This window comes from Carassius gibelio, chromosome B4 (genome assembly GCF_023724105.1).
Source record: "Carassius gibelio isolate Cgi1373 ecotype wild population from Czech Republic chromosome B4, carGib1.2-hapl.c, whole genome shotgun sequence".
Lineage (NCBI taxonomy): Eukaryota > Metazoa > Chordata > Actinopteri > Cypriniformes > Cyprinidae > Carassius > Carassius gibelio.
The window spans coordinates 1,855,652-1,883,315 of record NC_068399.1 but is presented as its reverse complement, the minus strand read 5'-3'; the positions used below and the strand labels follow the sequence as shown (position 1 = coordinate 1,883,315).

The 27,664-nt window shown below is 37.8% G+C and overlaps 1 protein-coding gene across 2 annotated transcripts; it reads right to left on the bottom strand.

Annotated features, from left to right (window-relative positions):
- Positions 1–313: 313 nt before the first annotated feature.
- Positions 314–27,664, bottom strand: LOC127956072 (membrane-spanning 4-domains subfamily A member 8-like). Of its 2 annotated transcripts, XM_052553848.1 has the most exons (7): positions 27,570–27,664; positions 26,049–26,253; positions 25,761–25,871; positions 6,569–6,637; positions 5,413–5,553; positions 4,708–4,821; positions 314–553 (listed from the first exon to the last, which is right to left on the bottom strand). In XM_052553848.1, the coding sequence occupies exons 2-7, from the start codon at positions 26,232–26,234 to the stop codon at positions 470–472; spliced, it is 705 nt and encodes a 234-aa protein (XP_052409808.1). In that variant the 5' UTR covers positions 26,235–26,253; positions 27,570–27,664; the 3' UTR covers positions 314–469. The 2 variants fall into 2 exon arrangements, with proteins under 2 accessions (XP_052409808.1, XP_052409809.1); XM_052553849.1 differs by lacking the exon at positions 6,569–6,637.

Here is a 27,664-nt window from a genome sequence, read left to right as displayed (position 1 = left end):
ATGTGTTAATATATTCTAAGATACTGAATAATGCACAAGGATTTGAAGCTTTTCATGTATTGAAAAATGTAACAATATATTTACTTATGTAGCATATTTATTAAATAATAATATTTATAATATCTAGATTTACATGTGATAAAAACACATGAAAATAAACCTGTTAAATGATTTTAACAAGACATCCAATACTCCAAACATAGTAAACTTTAATATTTGTTTTCAGAAGAGTTTTTTTTTCATACATCAAAAATATTTTCACATGTGAAATGTGTAGAAAAATCAAACAAAGTGATAGAAAAATTTATGAATGTGTTCGGCTATATGTAGTTATTACATGAAAAAATGCAGTGTACTTTTGAAATGTATTTTTATATAGCCATATATGGCCCATGAATATACTGCAGTATAGTTTCTATGTATGGAAATTCCCATATGTTTTTTGTTTTTGTAAAGCAATACTGTCCAGTTATTCATATTGATTGCATTCACTGTATTCTGGTGGCGCGTCTGCAGGATGGTGATGAATGTAAGAGCTGCTGGTCACAGGCATCTGTAAGAAGAAAAAACACTATATGATGAGCTCTCTTGCTTGATAGCTTTTTTTATTGATACTATTATGTAAAAATTATTGCTCTCATTACTGAGTTCTTTGCACATTTCCAGTACATGGGGCCTTAATTATAAAGCGTGTGTATGCACAGATTTTATCATAGGGTGTGGGCATTTTAAATCCATGCCAACGCTCATATTTGTAAAAACTGCCTTTGACATGGAACAGTGCTTAGCGTACATATTTCTTCTTGTAAAACTGCCAGACAAGTTTTTGTCCTGACAAGACTACAGGTTTTTTGAAGTGTAAGCTTCTAGGGAAAATCAGTTCACAGTAAAAATGCCACTCATGACCTCCATCTCTGCAAAGCCAGCAGGTTTAATGTTTGGGAACATAATGTGGGCTGAGCTCACTTTATTTATTTCAAGTTTATTTGTATCGTGTTGCTAAGCAGCTTTACAGCAAATTAAGTTTCTACAATATTTAGTAGTATTAGTTTATGTGCATATGGCAGAAATGTACCGAAAAATCTATTAAAGGTAAACATTTTGTAGTTCTATATTTACTCTAGAAATGGGAAGTTCAGTTCTTTTCCGGGAACCGGTTCTTCAGGACAGTTCGAGTCAATAAACCGTTTGAAAATGCTCGACGTCATTGGCAATTATGTAAAAGTCTTTAAGCGTCAAGTCTATCAAACATTCAAATATATAAAGTCAGTAATCATAACCTTAATCAGTTAAAACCTCATAGTCATGAAAAGTTTACAAATAAGTTTTGCAACAATTCAAATACAGTAACAGCAATAATGTGCATACAAGGATTTATAAGTCTTGAAGATATAAAGTAATTAAATTACGTGTCATCAGTGCAGAAACCATGATCCACTTACTATACATAATCCATTGCGATTTATTTGGTATTAAATTAACTTTGTTTCACCAGATTGCCCCTTCATTCAAGCCTTTGGTTTACCTGCGAATCAGTTCAGAATCAATCACAAAAAAAAAAAAACAGTTCATTCAGACACGCTGTGTGTCTGTCTGCTTCACGCTGAATCACGCATGCACAGTATTTTCAGCTCATTGGTTCTCAAATGGGATATGTCCAAAGGAAACGGTTCTTGGTTCAGTGTACTTGTCAGCCGAAAACCGCTGGAACCAGTTCTTGACTCAACAACTAGAATCGCTCTAACCGGCACGCTGCAGTTCAGTATCATTAGCTGCTTTACTCATGTTCATGTTCTATTTACTACAAACTCAGTTTGTGAATGTGTCATCATTAACTATAAACACAGTACAGATATTTCATAAATCATCCCTTATTCCTGTTAAACAGAGTCTTTAGAGTCTTAATCATTGTCCAACTTAGCTGAAAACCCCTTTGGCCTAAGATAATCTACAATTTAATGAAATACTTTAATGCATTTTGTCCTCTTGAAAGAATACACACATGCGCAGTGTCAACAGCTCATCGGTTCTCAAATCGGAATGCGTCTGACAGAAACTGTTCTTGTTTCAGTGTACTAGTGATCCGAAAACTGATGCAACTGGTTCTTGACTCGAGAACCGCTCCAGCAGTGGGCGTGTCCATTCATTATCTGGCTCGGCTCGGTGTTCATCTTCAGTTCTCTCTTCACAGCACTTCAGTCAGTGTACTGTTTGAGTAAATTAATTAGAAATGAGATATTGGTTTATTCACATGATGCTACTTAAAGGTCCTTTTTTTCACGCTTTTTTTGAAGCTTTGTGTTTACAGTGTGCAATATAACATGTGTTCATGTTTTGCGTGTAAAAAAACAGTATTTTTCACACAATTCACCTATCTGTATACCGCTGTCATAAAAATGGGCTGATGACTTCCTTGTTCTATAAAGTCCCTCCTTCAGAAATACGTAAAGAGTTCTGATTGGGCCAGCGGTTCCTGTGTTGTGATTTGACAGCAGCTGAGCGCATGCTGCCCTCCTGGAAACGCGATTGGACTAGTTTTGAGAAGCAAGTGGGCAGGAGCATGTGCTGGAGATGAACTTATTATCACAGGAGCGTTTTTACTAACGAGATGCGCATGAACATCGCATTAGTTTTTTTGTACAGCCCTAACATCTAGTTAACCAATCTAAACAGCGTTGCCCTTTGTGTAATAAGTTACAGTTTTTCTGACCATAAGACTGTTACTTTAAATTCTAACTTTCCTTGTGTTGCACCGGGTGATACTGTTTCTGCCTCAATTTCATCTCCAAATACTTAATCCATGTACAGCGAGTAGTTTTTCAGCTGTTTTTAATGTTTAAATAACACTCTCCCTGTAAGGGTTTAGAAGAGTTGGTCGATCAGTTTAACTCCTCTTGCTTAGAGATTTAGATGCTGTGGCTCCGGTCAAAGTCAGGGGAAGAAAAGTCAAATCGCAGCCCTGGTTGAACAGTACTACCCGTGCTCTTAGGCAGGAGTGTAGGAGGGCTGAACGCAAATGGGTTAAAGATAAATTACAAGCCTCTTATGAGATTTTGAAGAACCGTTTGAATGAGTATCAAAGAGCTGTTAAATTGACTAGATCAAATTATTTCTCTATCATCATCTTTTCCATCATCTTCTCTATCATCAGTACTTTTCTCTACTGTAAATGCTGTTCTTCATCTTACTGATACTCCTGCATTCACTCCTTCTGCTGACATGTGTGAAGAGTTTTTAAACTTTTTTTTATTGGTAAGGTTGATGGAATTAGATCTCTAATTCTGTTGGTAATGATTTTATTGTTTCTATTGCCCCTCAGAACCAACTGACCAGTTTCATGCCTGTTTCTTTGCAGGAGCTTAAGGATATTACTGCTAATATGAAGTCCACCAGGTCTCCTGGTGATTTTCTTCCATTCTTCTCTGTTTAAGCAGGTAATTGATTTGATTGGCCCAAGTATTCTGTCTATTATAAATATTAGATTGTCATCTGGTGTTGTTCCGGTTAGTTTTAAGCATGTGGTTATTCAGCCCTTTAAAAAAAAAAACCCCAGCTTAGACCCATTTGACATGAGTAGTTTTCATTCGATTTCAAAATTGCCTTTTATTTCCAAGATACTAGAAAAAATTGTGCATGCACAGCTTAATTAATATTTTATTAGGAATAACATCTGCGATAGATTCCAGTCAGGTTTTAGAGTTGGTCATAGTACAGAATCGGCTCTTTAGATGGTGTCTAATGATATCCTATGAGGTGTTGATTCTGGAAACCGCGTTGTCTTGCTGTTGTTAGATTTTACAGCGGCATTTGACACAGTTGATCATAACATTCTCATTGATCGTCTTAGGGATCAGGTTCATATTCAGGGCTTAGCCCTGAAATGGTTCTCTTCCTATTTGAAGGATAGGACTCGTTCAGTCATTTTAGGGGATTATTTTTCTTTCATTGCCCCCCTTGTGTGGGGGGTTCCACAGGGCTCAATACTGGGACAATTTTATTTTAAGTAATTAAGTAACTAAAATTTTATAAGGACAGGAGAATGGTTTCATGGCCAGAAACAATTTTTCCTGGAATTATAAGAAGTGATAACTTTATTGTAGGTACATAAGTTAATATTACGGCCATTTGCTGCACAAACTACTGTTCGATTTGCATTCACTCCCAGTAAAAGATATCACGATAATTGATATGAAGAATGGAAAATTGACATATTAATGAGTAAATTACAGTGCCTTGTAATGAGTTATTGATATAAAATTGACCTATTTTTCATCTTCAATAATTTTAATGTAACTGTAATATGCTATATATATATATATATATATATATATATCATATTCCTGATTAATTATTAAAATTCCCTATATATCATTTGAGCTAACGTTAATGTTTGGTAGTAACCTACAGTGCGGTTATATGTTTGTTTTTCTCTTTTATACTTTCTGTACAGCACTTTGGTTCCATTTGTGGTGTTGAAAGTGCTTATAAATAAAGTTGAGTTGAGTCATTTGTGCATTAATGCTTATTGGAGACGCAAACCATTTCAAATGATTCATTCCGATTTGTTGAACTGGTTCATCCGGTTCACTAAGAAGAACCGGTTAAATCAAACGATTCATTCGCGAACCGGACATCAATAATTTACGCAAGGATTTTACATTGAACTGGAGAGAAGTTTGAGCACTCTTGATTTGGGTCATTACTCACCAGAGAAGAACAGCAGGCATTGGATTTACAGGCAAATGCTGACAGACAGATGGAGATGATAAACTCAAGCACGGCGAATAATAGTAACACAATTCTGATTCCTCTGAAGACAGTCTGATAGAAAAATCAACATGAACACAAATAATTAGAACAGTAGTGTTGAACGCGCCTGCTTTTGTGTTATTTTAAGAAGTCTAATAAAATACGAGTTCCATTCACAACGACCGTCTTCTTCCTTCCATATACTTAACCTTGTTACAGTATGATAATATAAGACATTTAAGACTAAATTATGGCACACATATCAGTAAACTGACAGGTACAAACCTTGATTCATTTAAATAATTTTGAAACTCTTATAGATGCATAAATAAATGTACTTTTAATTGCTTATGGTTCAATGCGTGGCTTTTTAATGGCAAAATAAATCTAAAATCGGTTTCTATTATCCAGATGAATAACAGTTTGGGTCCTTATTTGTGAATTCTCATACACATGCAAAAAAAAAATTGGAGTGTTTTTCAATAATGTCCTGAACTCAGCAGTGAACAATAGCTTTTATCGTCTCAGATCTATTGTGAAACTGGAAGCATTCTAATCAGTAATTACCAAACAAATTTGAATATTTCTGCTCATATTTTCTCCTTTGAACAAAAACCAAAAATGCAATTTCGGTGCGTCCCTAGTGAATATAGAAATACATACCTCATAATTTCTTGTTAAATAATCACAGACATGAGCCCAGCAGTATGTGTATGGACCTATAACCAAATCCATTGAAAGAAAAATAATGGCAACGCCTGAGGTGATAGTACTGAAAATATTCATTCCCAGTGAAGCCTTCACCTACAGGCAGAGAAACAGAGAAAACAGATTAATAAATTAGCAAGAACTTTAAACCAATGTGTTAACACTTTAAATGTAGATAGAAAACTATAGGGAGTGTGATAAAAATACACTATCCTTCACATAAATTAATGAAACAGCCTCATTAAGCAGCAGTCATCAGGGTCCAAGCACTGGTTATAACTTGTCTTTTTAAATAAAATGTGGTTTTTACAGCAAAGTCAGGTCAATCTTCACAGATAATATACTGGTGTTAAAGTGGAAAATCTTATTTAAATTGCATTAAATCTAACCAGAAGAGAAATAGGAAGCATTCTGCAAACCTGGACTATAGATTTAGGCTTAGACAGTAGAGGATGAAAATGTGCCTAATCAGAAATGTTTAGATGGGGTTTTCTTTTCATCTTACTTCTGTATAATGCATATTTAAGTAGGGTTTATAATCGCAGTGTTGCTTTGTTAAGAAACAAAAACGTGGGCGATAACTATCAAATCGTGGTCTGGGGGCACATAAATCAGACTAAAAGGGCACTTTAGCATCACGATTAAACAGCCAGGGGCTCAAGCAACTCCGGCCCGCCCCTCTAACCCAGAATTTGAATTATTCAAAACTGTAAAAACTTTGAAATCAACAGCATGATTTATGATGTCTTGCTTTATAAAATGTGAAAGTCAGCGTAGCTACACAAAACACATTTCAAAGTTTCCCCAGCCATTGAGATTCAATGTTATTAGTTGCTCAAATTTGATTGGCTGGTAGTGGCCATGTTGTATACGAGTTATGTTATGATAATAAATAGATGCCTGAATAGATGTGCACATTTGGGACCTTCCAGACAAGTCTAGGGTCTTTATGAATTATGGTCAGTGATGGCCATACTATACTTTTACCTCAGAAAAAGAAGAAGAAATCAGTATAAACCAGTTCAGAAAATCAGAACATAACAGAACACTATTTCTTTAATTCCAGCACACTGCTTGGACCCTTAAAGGTAAAGTGTTGTGTAGTACATACCAAACACAAACTGGAGGGAGAATTTATTTTGTTTTCGGCAGCAATGCAGAGGGAGCCTGAGATAATGTACTGAGAAGAGAGAGAAAGAACAAATTTAAAGCTTGTCTTGGAATATGTAGATTGTACAATCCACCTTATTTTCCACGTAAGTGCGGGCACCAACATTAAGAACCATAATGTGTCAGATTTGTGGTAAAGCACTTCCGCTAATAGTAGTTGTATTGTGATGCAGTAGTTTATCAGTCATTGTATAGATTTTTAAGGCTAGTTTACTTTTAAATATGGACCCAAGAAAGACTGGTGTACTTTGTGTAGTTAAGTGGTGTCATAATAGCTGGTACAAGAGTAATAAATACCTGCAAGACATTTGTTTTGACCATAATCCATGCAACAGAACTGAATGTGGACGGGGACTTGCACGCCCCAAGTCGGCTTTAGTTTAAACTAAAAGCCTTCAATTTAAAGAACCCACTGAAATTTCGGTGTATTTACTCTTTCCACTTTGTTGATGGTAGACCCACGGAAAATCATCCATTCTCAGAGAAATGATGCTCCAGTCAAGTCAAGTCAAGTCACCTTTATTTATATAGCGCTTTAAACAAAATACATTGCGTCAAAGCAACTGAACAACATTCATTAGGAAAACAATAATGTATCAATAATGCAAAATGATAGTTAAAGGCAGTTCATCATTGAATTCAGTGATGTCATCTCTGTTCAGTTTAAATACTGTCTGTGCATTTATTTGCAATCAAGTCAACGATATCACTGTAGATGAAGTGACCCCAACTAAGCAAGTCGACAAGGCGACAGCGACAAGGAACCGAAACTCCATCGGTGACAGAATGGAGAAAAAAACCTTGGGAGAAACCAGGCTCAGTTGGGGGGCCAGTTCTCCTCTGACCAGACGAAACCAGTAGTTCAATTCCAGGCTGCAGCAAAGTCAGATTGTGCAGAAGAATCATCTGTTTCCTGTGGTCTTGTCCTGGTGCTCCTCTGAGACAAGGTCTTTAAAGGGGATCTGTATCGGGGGCTCTAGTTGTCCTGGTCTCCGCTGTCTTTCAGGGCTGTAGAGGTCCTTTCTAGGTGCTGATCCACCATCTGGTCTGGATACGTACTGGATCCGGGTGACTTCAGTGACCCTCTGATCTGGATACAGACTGGATCTGGTGGCTACGGTGACCTCGGAATAAGAGAGAAACAGACAAATATTAGCGTAGATGCCATTCTTCTAATGATGTAGCAAGTACATAGAGTGTTATGGGAAGTGTTCCCGGTTCCGGTTTACGTAATTAATGCAGCCTAAAAATCCTTTAACGGATTTGTATATTAAAAGCATATTAGTATGTTATGTGTAAACCAGGTTAAAGAGATGGGTCTTTAATCTAGATTTAAACTGCAAGAGTGTGTCTGCCTCCCGAACAATGTTAGGTAGGTTATTCCAGAGTTTAGGCGCCAAATAGGAAAAGGATCTGCCGCCCGCAGTTGATTTTGATATTCTAGGTATTATCAAATTATCAAGAGTTTTGAGAACGTAGCGATCGTAGAAGATTTTAATGTAAAAGCAGCTCATTCAAATACTGAGGTGCTAAACCATTCAGGGCTTTATAAGTAATAAGCAATATTTTAAAATCTATAAGCTGTTTGAGAGGGAGCCAGTGCAGTGTGGACAGGACCAGGCTAATATAGTCATACTTCCTAGTTCTAGTAAGATCTCTTGCTGCTGCATTTTGGACTAGCTGTAGTTTGTTTACTAAGCGTGCAGAACAACCACCCAATAAAACATTACAATAATCTAACTTTGAGGTCATGAATGCATGGATTAACATTTCTGCATTTGACATTGAGAGCATAGGCCGTAATTTAGATATATTTTTGAGATGGAAAAATGCACTTTTACAAATGCTAGAAACATGGCTTTCTAAGGAAAGATTGCAATCAAATAGCACAGCTAGGTTCCTAACTGATGACGAAGAATTGACAGAGCAACCATCACGTCTTAGACAGTGTTCTAGGTTATTACAAGCAGAGTTTTTATGTCCTATAATTAACACCTCTGTTTTTTCAGAATTTAGCAGTAAGAAATTACTCGTCATCCAGTTTTTTATATCGACTATGCATTCCATTAGTTTTTCAAATTTGTGTGTTTCACCGGGCCGCGAAGAAATATAGAGCTGAGTATCATCAGCATAAAAGTGAAAGCTAACACCATGTTTCCTGATGAGATCTCCCAAGGGCAACATATAAACTGTGAAGAGTAGCGGCCCTAGTACTGAGCCTTGAGGTACTCCATACTGCACTTGTGATCGATATGATACATCTTCATTCACTGCTACGAACTGATGGCGGTAATACAAGTACGATTTAAACCATGCTAATGCACTTTCATTATGCCAACAAAGTGTTCAAGTCTATGCAAAAGAATGTTGTGGTCAATTGTGTCAAACGCAGCACTAAGATCCAATAAAACTAAGAGAGATACACCCACGATCATATGATAAGAGCAGATCATTTATAACTCTAAGGCAGTGATCCTCAAATCTGGCTCGCGAGATCCACTTTCCTGCGAAGTTTAGCTCTAACCCTAATCAAACACGCATGAGTTTGCTAATCAGTGTCTTCAGGATCATTAGAAAATCACAGGCAAGTGTGTTTAATTAGAGTCGGAGCTAAACTCTGCAGGAAACTGGATCTCGCGAGCCAGATTTGAGGATCACTGCTCTAAGGAGAGCAGTCTCAGTACTATGATACCGTCTAAATCCTGACTGGAAATCCTCACATATACCATTTTTCTCTAAGAAGGAATATAATTGTGAGGATACCACCTTTCCTAGTATCTTGAACAGAAAAGGGAGATTCGAGATTGGTCTATAATTAACTAGTTCTTTGGGGTCAAGTTGTGGTTTTTTGATGAGGCTTAATAACAGCCAGTTTGAAAGTTTTGGGGACATATCCTAATAACAATGAGGAATTTATAATAGTCAGAAGAGGATCTATGACTTCTGGAAGCACCTCTTTTAGGAGCTTAGATGGTATAGGGTCTAACATACATGTTGTTGGTTTAGATGATTTAACAAGTTTATACAATTCTTCCTCTCCTATAGTAGAGAATGAGTGGAACTGTTCCTCAGGGGGTCTATAGTGCACTGTCTTATGCGATACTGTAGCTGACGGCTGAATGGTTGCAATTTTATCTCTAATAGTATCGATTTTAGAAGTAAAGTAGTTCATAAAGTCATTACTGCTGTGGTGCTGGGAAATGTCAGCACTTGTTGAGGGGTTTATTTTTCGTTAATTTAGCCACTGTATTGAATAAATACCTGGGGTTATGTTTGTTTTCTTCTAAAAGAGAAGAAAAGTAATCGGATCTAGCAGTTTTTAATGCTTTTCTGTAGGATAGGTTACTTTCCCGGCAAGCAATACGAAATACCTCTAGTTTTGTTTTCCTCCGGCTGCGCTCCATTTTTCGGGCTGCTCTCTTTAGGGTGCGAGTATGCTCATTATACCATGGAGTCAAACTGTTTTCCTTAACCTTCCTTAAGCGTAAAGGAGCAACTGTATTTAACCCTCTGGAGTGGATTAACGCAGATTCGCGTTTTGAGTCATTTTCTCCTGATAACCCCGAAAAAAACTTAAATTACACTTTCAGTTTTAATCGTACAGATAAGACCAATACATCAATCGAATCTGTAAAGGGTCTACTTTTTTTTGGATACAGACATAATAATAACAAAACTTTGTGCACTTATAAAATAAAGATAACAAACAAGGTGCGCTGTCTGCAGCCTTTGTCTGCGCTGATCTTCTTTTACAAACACGTCATTAAAATGAACTGTAACTCCATGAATACTCAACGAAAAGACATGAGACATGTCTATTTTTAAACTAAACAAGTGCCGCCGAAAACAGATATTCTGTGATAAAGTAATCCATATGAAAACAACGCGATGTCTGTTTTTCATGTCTCCCTTCATTATATCTAATGTGACCACGCCCCCGCGCCGAACGTGCTATTCAGATTCAAACTGAAGCACGTGGCTTGAATAGGCCCACACAGAAGAAAAAGCAGCCAGACTGTTCTTCAAGTTTTTTTTATTTTACTGTTTGCTTCGCGATGAGAGGAATAAGACATAAATCACCCCAAAAAGATGTGATGTGGTTGAGGATTTGAGAAATGGATTTCCTCAGAAAAAAAAAGAATGAAGCACTTTATTCAGCAGAGATCATAAACATGAGTAAGTCTCTTTTTATTTATTTATATACTTGTACTAGTTTTCACTTAACGTGTAAACATTTTACTAGTTAGACTTTTTCCAAATACTTTTTCCAAACTATAATTCCTGACTAAATGTATAATCAAGTGAAACATTATGAAGTTTAAATTGTGTCATTTAATGGGATGTTTATTGTCAGTTGTGATTTGTATTTTTGGTGAATTATCTCTACTATATTGTTAAAAAGTAGATTTTTATTGATGTGATAAATTATGATTAGGAGATACTGTTTGTTCTGTCTATTCTGCACGTACACATAACCTTTATATTTAACATTGAGGGCCGCAATGGAAACAAGCCAAGGGCTTTATTGTGTTTTTATCCTCGACAGTTTTTCTAAAGTGTATGGAATACTTGTATTTTGTACAATTTTATAAACTTGTCAAATAAATTTCAATTCAGTTCAATTCAATTCAATAATAATATGCAATATTATACCATTCAAAAGCTTGATGTAAATAATATAAATGTAACAAATAGATAACTGTAACAAATGTAAAAACAATGCTTTTCTTTCAATTTATTCCCCCTAAAAACCCAGAAAAATATTCTCAGCTCTTTTCAAAATTAACAATAATGATAATAATAATAACAATAAATGTTTTTTTTTTTTTTTTTTTGTAGAAAATTAGATTGTTAAAAGGATTTCTGAAGGATTGTGTGACTGGAGTAATGATGCCAAACAATTTGTTTGAAAGTCAGCTTTGATTGTTTCTAATAAACTGTTTAACTGCTCCCCTAAGTGGATATTAAATTATGTTGTGGGATAATTAAATATATTCTTAATAAACTACAAACATAAAATTATATACTTTTATTTTGTTCTCACATTCTTTCATGTAACTCCTCTCTCACAGTGGCACAGCTGACTGAGAGGCTCATTATGCAGCTCATTATGTGGCCATTTGTCTTCTCAGGTGTAAATCACAATGATATTCATGATAGTTGACGCCTACTCGCATATGACTTTTACCAACAAAAAGTGTCTTAGAAAATTTAAATCAATATATTGTTTTCTGTGAGTGAGTAGACAAGATGATTTTCACATAATTTAGAAAGAAAAATTCTAGGCTACAAGCTCCAGTTCTCAAAAATCCCGGGAACCATTGTTCTTTATGTGTTTTATTGCCTTTTTCAAGTGTTTTAACATTTTTAGTTTTTCACTAACCAGGCATAATATTTTTTTTTCTCAAAAACACAATCATGTACATACATGCATTTCACATATTATTATAGCCCAGTTTGTGCTGATTACAGTGAGATTAGACTTTACCCATTTAGGCCCCGTCCACACGGAGACGCGTTTCTGTGAATACGCACACATTTTGTATCTGATAGGCGTTTCGTCCACACGGATCCGGCGTTTTCGCAAGGTGAAACCGCTATTTTTTGAAACCGGGTCCCAGAGTGGATAAATTTGAAAACGCCGTCTTTGCGTTTTCGTCTGGACGGCTAATCCGTATATTTTCTGAAACGATGACGTCATCAGCCCACGTCTCCCCCCTAGTCAGACAGCTCTACGTCACGTAACAGCAACAAAAACTTTTACAAACACTGAACGATTGTCTTTTTATTAACTAACATTAACACTGATTAATAAATGTATTGTTCCATGTTCGTTTGTGTACCACGCGCAAGGTTTACGAGCATAGTCCAAGTCCAAGTCTTCTTCTCTGTTTTTAGTGTATCTCTGTGGCAGAATTACAGCGCCACATACTGGTCTGGCATGTATGCTACATCATTTTGCGGTTTCGTGTGGACGCGGATATTTCTTGAGACGAGGAAAAAAAAATATCGGATTGGGGTAAGCTCCGTCTCCGTGTGGACGGGGCCTTAGATATTTATAAGAAACTGAAAAAAGCACAAATGTCAGGGCATGACAAAACTTTTCCTGGCCCCAAAAATACCCTTAGACTCCTGAGGGTTTAAGTGCTAGAAAAGAGAGAGTCCATAGTTTTTACTTGAAGCCTGCCCTCTGAGAAAGCCTGAAAACATTGTTATAAATTGAAGCAACACCTCCCCCTTTGCCTTTCAGACGCGGCTCATGTTTATAACAGTAATCCTGGGGGGTGGACTCATTTAAAATAATGTAATCATCAGGTTTTAGCCAGGTTTCTGTCAAACAGAGCACATCTATATTATGATCAGTGATCATATTATTTACAAAAAGTGTTTTCGTAGAAAGGGATCTGATATTCAATAAGCCAAGCTTTATCATTTGTTTATCCATATTGCATCTGTTTTTTATTTGTTGAACCTCAATTAAATTGTTAATCTTAACTTGGACGTTTTTTGTATTTTCTAGTTCGGGGAACAGACACAGTCTCTATAGTGTGATATCTAGGTGAAAGAGTCTCTATGTACTGAGAATTAGCTGATCTCTGTGACGTGAGGCAGCTAGCAGATGGTCGGTTTAGCCAGTCTGTCTGCTTCCTGACCTGGGCCCCAGTTAGTCAAGTATAAACACTAAGACTATTTGCCATATGTGACCCGTCACGGAAACCGGTGACACAAGTCGGCAGCACAACTTTCGAGCAAAATTAGAAAGAAGCGTTTTTTTTTTCAAAATTGGTGATTTTCGTTTTTTTGTTAGAATCTGTTAGTTGATATCACAAAGAAGCCTCTCCGTGTTTGGGATAGCAGTATTGGTATATTTAAAAGCGTACATTTTGAGGTTGAAATCAGGTTGTTCGTCGGAGATTCTAGCACGCAGTAGGGGCGTTTCATTGTCTGTCTGTATTTCCATACTGGATAATAATCCGGCTTTTGTTTCTTTTGTTATTGCCCCCGCCCTCCGAGGGAAGCGTGGCTACTTAGTATGCAGCGCTCTGGCCGGCTGTAGCTGATATCAAAATTCAGTGAAGATCTACGCCGCAAAGATGAACGCAGACGAGCTGAACTGTGGCCGTTACACCGAAAATGTTTCGAAGTACTTCTTCGACAAGCCGGATGCTTATAAACAAGCGCTCACTGATTCTGAAGACGATCTGAGCGACGATGAAAGCGGCATAATAAGACTGTAATATCCCTAATCTACAACTGAGTGAAGATGATGACGAGGAAGAATGTATTGGACTGGTGTCAGACGAGTTGGACCGTAAGATATCAGAGGCTATATCGTTTCTTATGGGGTGAGTTTCCATAAACATCACAGTTTGTCGTTTTGTGTTCATTCTAAGAACACGTACACGTTATCTCATGTTTAGTCCATGTTTAGACCTTCCCAAATCTACCTATTGTTATTAGCTAGCTCATCGGTTATCACAGAATCCTGTCAAAAAAGTCCTAATGCTACACAATTAAATCAATTCACCAAGTTTTAAGTAGAAAACCAGCAAATAACAAATAAAATTAGCATCAATATGTACTTTTTGTTTACATAAACATTAAAATAATAACATTAAAAATGATGGCCACATTTGAAAGATTAAAGATTTTTTATAAAAAGATAAAACTCATAATTTCAGCCTCTAAATCATTTTTATAAAAGTCAAAAAAGATAAATTACTGACATTTACAATGCACATTCTCCTTTATTATTAATAGTATGCGGTCAAATTTTTCCTGTTGTGTCTGTCGTTGCTATGCAGGGGGTATGGCTTATCTAAATGAGATGTAAATGAGCCCCATTGTCACTCGCAGCAGTGAGAACTGCAAATCTTCAGAGGCTATTTCCTGCTTTTTGAGCTTTTTTGAGTGCCTACCTTCAAATGACCACAACTTCTCCAAATATTATCAGATTTCCATGTGTTACACATCGTTGGAGAGCTTGGAGACTACACTTTCAGAATCTGTGAATAACTCAAAATGCCCCAGAACCGACTTGTGTCCCTACTTTCCGTGATTGGTCACATATTTCTAGAGAGAAGAGTGGCGCCACCCCAGGAGGGATGAAGACCATCTCTTTTCAACAGGTCAGGTCTGCCCCAAAAGTTTGTTCAATTGTCTATGAAATCTATTCTGTGGGCACCACTTAGACATCCAGCCATTGAGTGATGACAATCTGCTATACATCTCGTCACCACGGTAACCAGAGCATATTACGGTGTCTGACATCGTGCTTGCAAATTCACACACCTCTTTAATGTTAATTTTAGTGATCTCTGACTGGCGAAGTCGAACATCATTAGCGCCGGCATGAATAACAATCTTAGTGTATTTACGGTTAGCATTAGCCAGCACTTTTAAATTTGCCAAGATGTCAGGCATTCTGGCTCCCGATAAACATTTTACTATGGTGGCTGGTGTCTCTATATTCATGTCCGTACAATAGAATCACCAATAACTAGAGCACTTTCATAAGGTTTCTCAGGGGGTGCATCACTGAGTGGGGAGAACCTGTTTAATGTTTTGTTTGGAACAGGAGAGCGGTGTTTTGACCCACGACTACACTGCCTCACTGTCACCCAGTTGCCCTGCTGCAGGGGCTCTGTTGCCGGAACTGAACAATGTACAGGAATCCCTGAGCTAGACGCATCCAAAGCCGTATCTAGAGCCCTAACATTCTTACTGTCCTCAATTAAAGTTTGAATGCGTGTCTCTAATTCTGAAATCTTCTCTGTCAGCCTAACTATTTCCCTGCATTTATCACATGTGAATCACTCATCTGCGACAGAGATAGATAAACTGTACATGTATGTACATAGCAGGAGAAGCCATTACTCACCGTGCTTGATGAAATATTCTTACTGTGGTTGTTTGATGAACTTGTGAAAAACTGGAGCGAGAGAGAGGAGAGGAGAAAAGAAAACAGTGATAGGTTCGAATGAAAATGCTAATGACAAACTAATGAGTGCTAACGCTTTGCAGGTGTACTGCACTCATGGATATAAAATAAAAGTGAATAATCAAAATTAATCTGATAAGATTGATCGATAATATCAGAAATATGGTTTGAATTAAGTTATATTTTATCACTTTAAAAAACAGAGATTGATAGTAAGATAAAGATTCTAGAGAAAACTTCAAAACAGTGAAGACTTCAAGGCGATGTCTCATCAGGATATATCCACAAACCGTTACATTACAGCTTCTTGTTAAGTTACGTGCAAAACACACAGAACAAAGGCGCTGACCATCGTTTCACATCATCACGCATTCCGAACATTTAAAGGGACTGTGACCCCTGAACAGTTATGCGGAAACACAGTGTACAGAACTACACTTAAATATAGCTGCAAGCAGCGATCTATACAGCCCGAAGGGCTGTAGCCAAGAGCAGAGCGGGAAGAAGAAAAATGGCAGAAATAGAATGTACATCAGGACAACAGATAACTTCAGAATTAGAGAGGTTTGAAATCGAACAGAAGTTCAGATGAAAGTGAACAGAAAACAAGTTTTTGATTCATTATGAACACACACGGAATACCCAATGTCTGGGACAGAAGCAACATGATCCACCTTGGATACGAACCCACAACCTCACAGGTTCGGAACCAGTGCCTTAGTAGAGTGAGCCACATTAGTTGACGCACACTTGGTAGGCCACAGAAGAGAGGTTAAGGTGTGAGAAAGATCTCTCAAAAGCCTGAATTTGCATTTTAGCCATATTAGCATGCTAAGCTAAAAATGTTAATGTAGTTTAGGATTAACCAAACACCTAAAGAGGCTCATTAGAGTGAATAGAAATGTGTTAGCATGCTTGACTTTCTCTTCATGTTCCCTAACCGATTTTTGTGCAGATATGTCCAGTCGTGCAAAAGATATTGCAATTTATGATACATTTCAAAATGGCCGACAGGTGGTTAGTCAATCTTGACAAAATTGACATCCACAGATTCGGAATGATCCAAAGAATCCATGGACATCAAGATCATAATTTACGGACTGATTTTTTTCAGAGGATATAGTTTTTGATATCTCAACACCTATAGGTGGCTCTGCTCCCAACTTTGGCATGGACCCTCAGATCATTGTGTTGATTAAGTGTATCAAGTTTGTTTTCGATTGATCAAAATTTGCCCAAGATACAGCCTCTGAACTAATTTCAGGTCGTCCACTGTCAACTTCAAATCCTCATAACTTTTTTTTTTTGACCAGTTGGTGCGAAAATTATTTGCAGTCATTTCAATACGTCTTGGTCTGAAGATTATGTGAGCAAAATTTGGGAAGAATTAGGCCAAATTTGAAGGAGGAGCAGCGGAAAAACTGAATACTGTACTTTTCAAAATGGCTGCTACTCTAATGGGTGGAGACTTAACCCTCTTGGCGCCACAGTCAAATTTACCCGACAAGATGCGGCACTGAATAAAACAGCCGATTTTGTCAAATAGGGTGTCAAATTTCCTACAAAATCGCCAAGGTAGAGCGCATTGAATCAGTGTGAACAAAAGCGGAGCTAGTGTGAGAGTGAGCCATTTCATCAGAGCAATATTGTCAACGTCAGCAAGTATTGGCATTAGATTATTATTATTATTATTATACAATGGCATCTATAAAGCTTCAATAAACCTGCAATTAAGTGTTGGGACTTCTATTCGCGGACCCTGATTCTGAAGGGGAATATCTGCCTTCAGAAGATAACGGTGATACTGAAAGTGAAAGTATAGCCCTTCACCAAGCACAAATGGTGAATCATTTGCCCAATGTAGATGGTCCTTTGCCCGATGTCAGTGGTGTGAACAATGTTTCCCGGGGTCGGAGTATTCATTGTGAAATTATCAGGCGTGTTGTTGCGGGGACGAGGCGGGAGATTTTTCCCGCGCTAGACATGTATCTTTGTCTTCTGACCGTGTGCCTCTCTACAATCGCGGCGACAGTATTGTAGTTGAGACTTTGTCTACTGCCACTTGTAGTTGAGACTTTGTCTAATGCCACTGGGTATGTTAGATGTTAGATGTTAGGGGGCAACGTGGAGGCAGGGTGGGCAGTCGTAGTTACAATGACAGTAGTCCGGGCTGTGCACACTCGGCGGGCGCGAGGCAAATCTGGCCGCGCTGCTTGTAGCAGGAGCAGAGGCGATGTGACACGGGGCATAGCTTTTGAACTAAACAGGTCTTGTCTACTCGTGTCTGTGTGTCATATGAATAATATATATGCACCCCATACATGGAATCAGAGTGCTTGCTGTATGTAGTAAATTGAATATCTCTACAGCAAAAGGATTCGGTTACATGCATTTGGTTTATTTCTACCATTTATTAGTAATGATTTACACAGTTTATTTACTACTTACTATTTACCTGAGCATTCACTATTGTGCAGTATAGCACACAGAAGGTGAGGGACATTTTGGGGGGAAAGAAGTGCTGTATGTTATCATTTAAACGTGACTTTTCATGAAAATTATATAATTCAAGATGGCCACCACCATATGACGTCATAATATGCATATTAGATGGGAAAATGTAATCCTTACATAAACATTGGGTCATCCTTAATATTTTTATAATTGACAGAAAGTCTCTATCTTTTATCACTTTTAAGATATAGCCTTTTGAATTTAAATTGTCAAAATTGAACGTTTTAGGAAAAAACCTCTAGCGCCTAAAGGGTTAATGTAAGGTATTGCATGTAATCTCCATGAAGAGAGTGATCAGGTGTACTAAGTTTTATTTTTGTAGAAGTAGTGATTCAAGAGTTATAACAATTTAAATGTTGAATTTTGAACTGCTGGTGGCGCTATAGAGTTGGTTCTAGAGACCCCAAAGTTCACTAATCATGGCCATCACTACAAGTGTTCCAAATTTCATCATTTGCCTATGTTCCCTTCATAGGGCTGCCATAGACTCCCATTGGATGAAAAGAAGAAAAATAAATCTTACAGAAAAGGTGATTTGTGTCTGTCACATTCACTACACACATCCCCCCAGGATTCACCATTTCAGAAAAACCCAACAGTCAATGGGGATGTGGGCGTATCAGCCCGCCACACCAGCTAAACTGTACTGGAGGTCGAGGAGACCCCACTGCAGCTGGTGTATTGTCAATTACATGGATGAGGGGCATGGGGTGGGAGGCTTGGGTGGGATGGGAGCATGGGGTGGGGGCAGAGCAGGAGGCCGTCCACATCATGGGGGCTGGGCCAGGTCAATAGGCCTGGCCACTTCCAAATGAGCCGGTTTAAGGCGGTCAATGGAGAGTCGCTCCAGTTTTCCACCCCTGTCCACCATGAAGTGTTTGTCCCCTGTCTACAGAACCCGGAATGGCCCCTCGTTGGGCGGGCACAGCGGTCCCCTGTGGGCATCATGGCGAATGAAAACATAGTCAGCTGCTTGATGTCCAGCGGGGATGTGTGACTGAGGGAGGCCATGACAGGAAGTAGGAACAGGTGCAAAAAGCCTCGTATTATCCAGTAGAGTAAACCGCTGGAGAGTAGCAGACCAGGGAACTGTGGTGCTAGGGACAAAATCCTTTGGTGGAGTCCTGACACCCTGCATCACCCAGGTGAGCTTGTCAACCAAGTTGCTGTCTTTGAGACTGGCACGCAGAGCAGCCTTCATCGATCTATGAAAACATTCATGGAGTCCGTTCTCCTGCAGGTAATATGTGGTCGTGCGGTGGAGTCTCACTTCGAGGCTCTGTGTGACTATGTCCCAAAGCTCAGACGTGGACTATGCACCTCGGTCATAGGAAATGTCCAAAGGGGTGCCGAAATGGGCAATCAGATGCCACCGAAGTCAGGCCAGCGGGTGGTCCTGTCAACCATCGTTAACAGATATGTGTAAATTTGAGAGGAATCTCTAATTTCCTTCTTGAAGCCGTGCCACACAAACTTGAGTGCCCTCTGCTTTCGCACCTGATTGGGAAAGACCATGGATGGCATCAAAAACTTTTCGCCTCCACTCCGAGGGAACGATAGGCTGAGGACTACCTGTGGAGATGTCACACAAGAGCATGCCGGGATCACCAAAAACCATGTCCTCGATCTGCAGCCCGGCAGTCATGGTTTTCAGATGTTGTACGTCTGGGTCTGTTGTCTGAGTCGCGGCCATGCAGTTGTAATCCAAACCAAGATGAACTGCCCCTGCAACAGCCATGGTAGGCAATCCGCCATGTGGTTGCTCTTACTGGCTACGTGCTGCAAGTCCATGGTGAACTCTGAAATGTAAGACAGATGTCATTGCTGGCAGGCGGACCACGGCTCAGCCACCTTGGCCACGGCAAAAGTCAGTAGCTTGTGGTCCACAAAAGCAGTGAAGTGTCGGCTTTCCATAAGAGCGCAGCTGACGGCTAAAGAAAGCCAGCGGCTTACAGGCACGGCCTACCCACTGCTCGTAAACAGCACCGACAGCTTAATCAGAGGCATCCGAGGTGATGGCAATGGGGGCTGTAAGAGAAGGATGCGCCAGCATGGTGGCGTTCGCTAATGCTGCTCTATTGGCATCTAAAGCCTTTTACCTTAAACTTTTAAGGCCTAGTGCAAGGGCCCCATGAGCTGAGCAGCTCGAAGGATGAAACAGAAATGAAAAAATTCACCATGCCGAGGAACTCCTCCAGGGATTTGACAGTGAGTGGGCGTGGGAACGGTATGACTGCCTCCAACTTAGATGGGAGAGAAACTGCCCCATCCTTAGTGACTCTGTGTCCTAGGAAGTCAATGGTTTAGAGATCGAACTGAAACTTGGCAGGGTTGACAATCAGTCCATGGTGGCTAAGCCACTCAAAAAGGGATCAGAGGTGCGCAAAGTGCTGAGGCTCGGAGGTGCACACTACCAGAATGTCATCCAAGTACACAAAAAGGAAAGGCATGTCCCACAAAACAGAGTCCATGTGGTGCTGGAAAGATTGGGCGGCATATTTAAGGCTTGAACGGCATGATCACTGACGTTGTGCATGGGAAAAAGCGTGGCCGCACAATGTCCCTGACTAGCCCGGAAAAATGTATCAGCCTCTTCAGCTACGACAGTCAGTGATTGCAGTGTTGGCTAATGCAGCTCTCACTTGGGAAGGCGGCTGACACAAGAAAAGCTGGATGAAAAGAAAGTCAGGTCTGTGTTCACCCAAAAGATCCAGCATACAGTCCATGAGCTCGGACTGTTTGCTGTCACCCAGTCCTTGAAGTGAGAAAGCGACCGACAGTTCAAACGTTTTCAACAGGTGGGCTTTAAGTAATGTATGGACCAACGCTACTTTTGCGTCATCGAAGGGTAACGCCCCTTTTTGGGGGTAAACAAACGGATTCCTGATACAGAACTCGCTCCAGGGACCTTTTGTTTTTCATTGTTTCTGATGTGTACAGGCCTGTCAGACACAATTACAAACAGATATTGTTTAGTCCTAGCCTGCGAATATTTCAAACTTAAAATCAGTTAACAGCCAAGGTAGCGTGCCTAATGAGAGCTAACGTTAATCACGTAGCTACTAGCAGCTTCGTATTTCTAACTACAACAAAACTGTCAATAGCTTAAATTAAGTGAAATATGATCCAAGTAAACCACCGACTCCTCTTGACATGGCCTCATCGTCTAGTTTATCATACTGTGAGTATGTGAATGACAAAAATAGGCTACTTGGTGATTCCACGAGATAATGGTAATGTTAGATGTCCATATTTGGCCACTGCGTGGGGTTATTAATCCAGTTTTCGACCATTTCATAGGGAAACCTCTGTAAACACCATATCCAGTAGCTTCTTTAAATACCTCTCACAGTCCTCGGCCCGCAAAGAGAGTGTGTATGTTTCTGCCATTTTTGCTATCAAGAAATTGGATCTAGTTCTGTATCAGGGGAATCCGTTTGTTTTCCCCCAAAAAGGGGTGTTAACCTTCGATGACGCAAAAGTAGCGTTGGTCTATACTTCTCATTTTCATATTTCTCACCACTCTGGATGCTGTTTAATATCCGAGATCAGACTCAATGTAGTAATATTTTGTAGTATCCGCGGTGATCTCACGCAATGCAAACTGCACTTCAGTTTGGGTGAACCATGTCTATGCTGATGATTCCAAGAATTTGGGGAGTTTGAGAGTGACAGCGTTCGTGTCTCTGGATACGTCCAGCAGACTCGTGTTGGGGTCACCAGTGTGGAAATTGCAGTAGTTTGTAAGAGACAACTTCTCACTTTGAGCACACGAATGCATGTGTCGTTTATTTTTCAAGGAAAACAAAGCACACAGAACAAAAGGCACTGACCAGCATTCCACGTCATCATGCATTCGAACATTTAAAGGGACTGTGATCCCTGAACAGTTACGCAGAAACACACTTACATTCACATTCACTACATCCTGTCATTTACTTACTCTCGAGCTGTTGCAAACCTGTGTTCTTTTTGCTGCTGAACACAAAGGAAGATATTTTGAAGAATGTTTGTCACCAAAATCTTGAGTCCCATTCACTTCCAAAGTAGGAAGAAATAATACAATAGAATAGGATCCAAGACTAGTTTGTATATTAACATTATTCCAAATATACTCCATTGTGTTCAGTAGAACAAAGAAATGTATACAGCTTTAGAACAACTCGAAGTTGAGTTAATGATGAAATTGTTCACTTTTAGGTGAACTATCCCTGAAAGCCAGGTAACATTACTGTGATTGTATTTAATGAAGTACCACTGTACTGGGACTGGAACACCATGGTGCCATGTACAAAATTATTTTGCTACTTTTTGTAAAAAGGGGGTGGGGAATTTATCAGTTTCTCCTGAGCGTCTGACTGACTTTAGTGTTGTGTTTTGCAGATGATGAGCAAGGTGACCATGAGACCAGACAAACGGAGCCATTGCAGCTGCCCCTTCAGTACAGTGATGCCTGAAGTCCAGGCATTGACAGACCACACTTATGCCTCAGGAGATAAAATAATGTTACACAATGCAATACAGTTCCACAGTAAAGATCCCCTAGCCCTTGCCATTCTCAAGAATAACACTAGCTCTTTACTGTACACTGTTAAATTCTACTCTTCCAATTTTGAAACTGAATTTATTTCAAGGAGATCTTGATGAATGCTTTGAGGAGCAGCACATAAGTCTATATCCATGTCATTTTATATTAAATTAAGAATGGTGTAGTAATTTTGGAGACATTGTGTAGCTTTTTTGGAATTATTCAGTTACCATTAAATATACTGTTTTTACACAAATATTCTTTTAATATCTCATATTACCATACATTATCATACATTATTTTTCAGACTATAAGTCGCAGCGAAGTATAAGTCGCATCAGTCCAAAAATACGTCATGACGAGGAAAAAAACATATATAAGTCGCACTGGACTATAAGTCACATTTATTTAGAAACAAGAACCAACCTCTTGTGGCTGTACACGGTACATGTTTTCTCTTGGTTAATTTCTCTTGGTTTGAGTCAAATTAATTTTGATAAATAAGTCGCACCTGACTATAAGTCACAGGATCAGCCAAACTGTGAAAAGAAGTGTGAATTACAGTAGGTGGACAGCCTAAATGGGCATTACCGCTGCGACCCCGCAAATGTAATTACTGTAAATCAGTCGCATGTTAAAATCATTTGCAAAACTACCGCCAGGTGGCACAAATGGATGGATTGCAAATTGTATGTAATTGTAAAATGAGATAAAAGGATGAAGTAAAACAACAATAACATTGGTATTACATTGTAACATCTTCAAAAAACATTTAATTTTTTTAATTAAATAAATTTCAAAATGTAGGATAGTCTTAGGCTACAGTCTACTCATCAAAAATTAAAAGAAGACCTTTACAAAAAGGATCATATGCATGCTATTGTTATTAAACAGTAAATAAATTTAAGCCATATATATATATATATATATATATATATATATAGATAGATAGATAGATAGATAGATAGATAGAGATAGATAGATAGATAGATAGATAGATAGATAGATAGATAGATAGATAGATAGAGATAGATAGATAGATAGAGATATATAGATAGATAGAGATATATAGATAGATAGATAGATAGATATAGATAGATAGAGATATATATATATATATATATATATATATTAGGGCCGGGACTTTAACGTGTAATTGAGATTAATTAATTGGACTTAGTATGTTATGGCCTCTGAAGCAACAGAGAGATGTTTTCTAATAGTCAGTGTTTCTAATGTTCTGATTTCTAAATTGTTTCTAAATATGCTATTGCTACACTTCATGGCAAAAATTGCACTGGTCTGCTAGACTTGGTTGAACAAAAATAAACAATATTTTGTTGCTAAAGCTTATGTATTCAGTCATTATTCAATGGTATACTATAAATCCATGTGAAAAAAAATTACTTCTCACTGTTCTCAGGTCAAATATTTATATGCGATTAAAATGCGATTAATTTCGATTAATTAATTACAAAGCCTCTAATTAATTAGATTAATTTTTTTAATCGAGTCCCGGCCCTAATATATATATATATATATATATATATATATATAGATATATATCTATATGTATACAGATAGATAGATAGATAGATAGATAGATAGATAGATAGATGGATAAAAAGCTAAATTCTTGGTTTAAAAAAATCGTCAGGTTCTATATGCAGAGCGAAATGAGAAATTAGTTCGCAACTATGGTTTTGGGAATGCACTCAGGTTATTTTTATTTTTTTTCATTGCATCTGAGTTAGTGCATCACATTCATTTCACGTGCTCTGGCGCAGATCCGCCTCTCGCGTTGCTCAGCTGTGGACGATTTAAAAATGCTTGATATAAAGGTTGCTGCCCCATGTTATACAGGAATAGTTCATAAAAAAAAAAAACGAATTATATTTTTAGTTCTAATTATATTGTTAACACAAGTTCATTAAGGACACGCACTGTTACTTTTTAACTTATAAACTTATAAACATTTTTTAACTCCTTGAGATTTCAAAGTTAGTTTAATAGTATTTAAATTCAAGTTAAAAAAGGTTTTAATTGCTTAAATTATTTATATGAATTAATTATATGTTATGTTTATTCTTGTAGAAAATAAGGAAAAAAATAAGGGGACGATCCAAATATTTGTTTTGCTTCACCTGTTTATGTAGGCTACAATTATTTAAAAAAAAAAAAAATAATTACATATATATAAATAATGTCATTAAAAAAATGCCATCGGCCTGAGTAAATTTGACCATTATAGAATTGTGACTTTAAAGGTTAGTGATTTGGAAGGTGTAAATACTGTAAAATTACAATTGGCAAGGATTTTAGAGCATAACATTGAATGTCTATGAAACAGCCAATAAAGCATTTTTTTTAAACAATGTAACTTAAATTTGTGAACTAAAATTTTATTTCAACCATGTAGCCTGTGAATAAATAAAATGCATACTTTCATAACGTTTCATTATTTATAAAATGCATAACGTTTCTGTTGTTTGGATTTGTACTAATGAGCTTAGTTTAAGAATAGCCCTAGACTTGGTTTTCTCTCTTTCTCTCTCTCTCTCTCTCTATTTAACCACATTAGCTCAATGAAATACATTCATGTTTACAAAATTCATGAAATTAATGAAAAATATTCTGTATAGTACTGTAAAAGGAATAACTGCATACAAAATAAAAGTTATATAAATATATAAAAAGTACACACGTTTATTTAAGTTACGACTTTTATTTCAGATCCAATTCTGCACTATATAGTAATGAGTTTATGGATAGGAGTAAAAAAAAATCATTACTACTAATCAAAACAATAAGTGATTTCACAGATGTGATATGCTTCAGTGCTTTTATAATTCGCATCATAGACCTGTCTACGCCAAGCGCCAAAAGAAAATATTAAAAAAGTTATTGCAGGGAGCTTCTTAATTTCATCTTCCCACTGTGTCATACACCGCGGGTGTGGTAAATTTTTACCATCACTGTGTTTAATAGTGTTCTGTGTGCGCCCACCATATCACTTCTGAGCTTCTTACCATCCGGCTAGCGAAACGGAAGATTAACACATTATCAGGAAATAAGTCATTGTATTTATTTCCGCGTTGCAAAATAAGGTGGATAAAAGACGGGACACTTCCTTGTACGACTGTTTCTTACTATGAGAGATCCCCAGAAAGGAATACCAGCATAGACAAAGATGGGATCAGCGTAAACTTTAGCCACAATGCCTAACAGGAAAGTCAGCACACCGATCATTATCTGGACCGTCTGTGAGAGACAAAAAGAATGCAGAAAGTGTGAGAGTCTTTAATAAATTTCATAAATATACAATATGCATTTATGGCAGCTGTAGTTATTGACTAATGAATGTACCAAAAAATATATTAACAAAATATTAATATGTTAATATTAACATATTAATAATGTTTATGAGAGATTTCTCACCCCAAGGGCTTTCGGTTGTCCTTTCAGAAATGCCTGAAGTCCATGAAAAGGTGAACCTCCTGTTATCTGTTGTACACGAACAGGCCCGGGAGCATTTGTTCGTGTCGTAATAGGAGCTGTTTGTGTTACTGGTTGAAACTGGATGATGAGTGTTGAAGAGTTCACGGGAATGACTGTGTGGGACATCCTGGTTTCTAAAACTGACCTGTTCAAAATCTTAGTAAATTATAACATATAAATGATATTTCAGCATATAATACAGCATATAAACTGAAAACATTTTGAGGTACATTATGAGGTAAAAAAGGATCATAGCCCTGGTGTCTGAGATAATGACCTTCTGTCTTTGTCATTCAAATGCATAGGTGCTAATTCAATCCGTCTTAAAAAGCAAAATGGCAGGGAAAAGTACACTGTTATGCTGATGAGATCAAGGCTGGGAAAATGTCAGTGTCTGGAATTTTCCAGATTCCATTTACTTGCTTTGTTTAAATTGTCTCCACCTTTACTGTAGATATCCCTCCCCCTTGAAATGTATATAAACTACAATGGATTTAAGGGTTAGTTCATCCAAAAATAAAAATTATGTCATTAATGACTCACCTTCATATCGTTCCAAACCCGTAAGACCATCTTCAGAACACAATTTAATATTTTAGATCGAGTCCGAGAGCCCTCAGTTGAGAGAAAATGTTGTTTTCGATGCTTCAAAACATTCTAACTGACCCTCTGATGTCTCATGGACTACTTTGATGATGTTTTTCTTACCTTTCTGGACATGGACAGTATACCGTACACACAGCTTCAATGGAGGGACTGAGAGCTCTCGGACTAAATCTAAAATATCTTAAACTGTGTTCAGAAGATGAACGGAGGTCTCATGGGTTTGGAACAACATTAGGGTGAGTTATTAATGACATAATTATGATTTTTGGGTGAACTAACCCTAGTTATATAGAACTAAGGACTAGTTAGATTTTTGATGACGCCATGCAGATCTTTCTCAATAACGAATTCTTCTGAAGATTACCCAATAGTCTCCTGGTATTCGTTTCAGAGTTTCCAACACCTGCAGGGATTGAGGCGTGTGAACCAGGATGTTTTTGTTGTTGTTATTTTATATGCTTTGTTGGAGGTTGATGACCTTCCCTCTGTACATGACTGTGTGTACAAGCAGTTCTGTGGTATTTGGAATTCCTTATTAATTAAAAAAAATATAGTCACATTGATGTTCAATTAACATGTTTCATTTTAAAATATAAAGAAATTGTAACACTTAAGTGTTTTTAGGTGTAATATTTCTGTAAAGGCTAGGAACAGAAAAAATTACATTTCCAAATAATGACCTTGAATCATAATGGATTTGAATCTGCAGAATAATAGACAGAGTTTGTGATGAATTGCCCCTGACTCCTCGAGTAAACACCTTTCAGCTAGAAGTATACCAAACATACAAACACGCACTAAAATCATCACATTTAAATGATAGCATCATATACGTTATGGGAAGGACATACTTACCGATATGTAAGACAGAAGTTGTAAGCTTTGGTTTATAGCGTTCAGAAATTAAGTCTTATCACAAGACGAACTCAAACTTTTAGTTTCAGTTTACA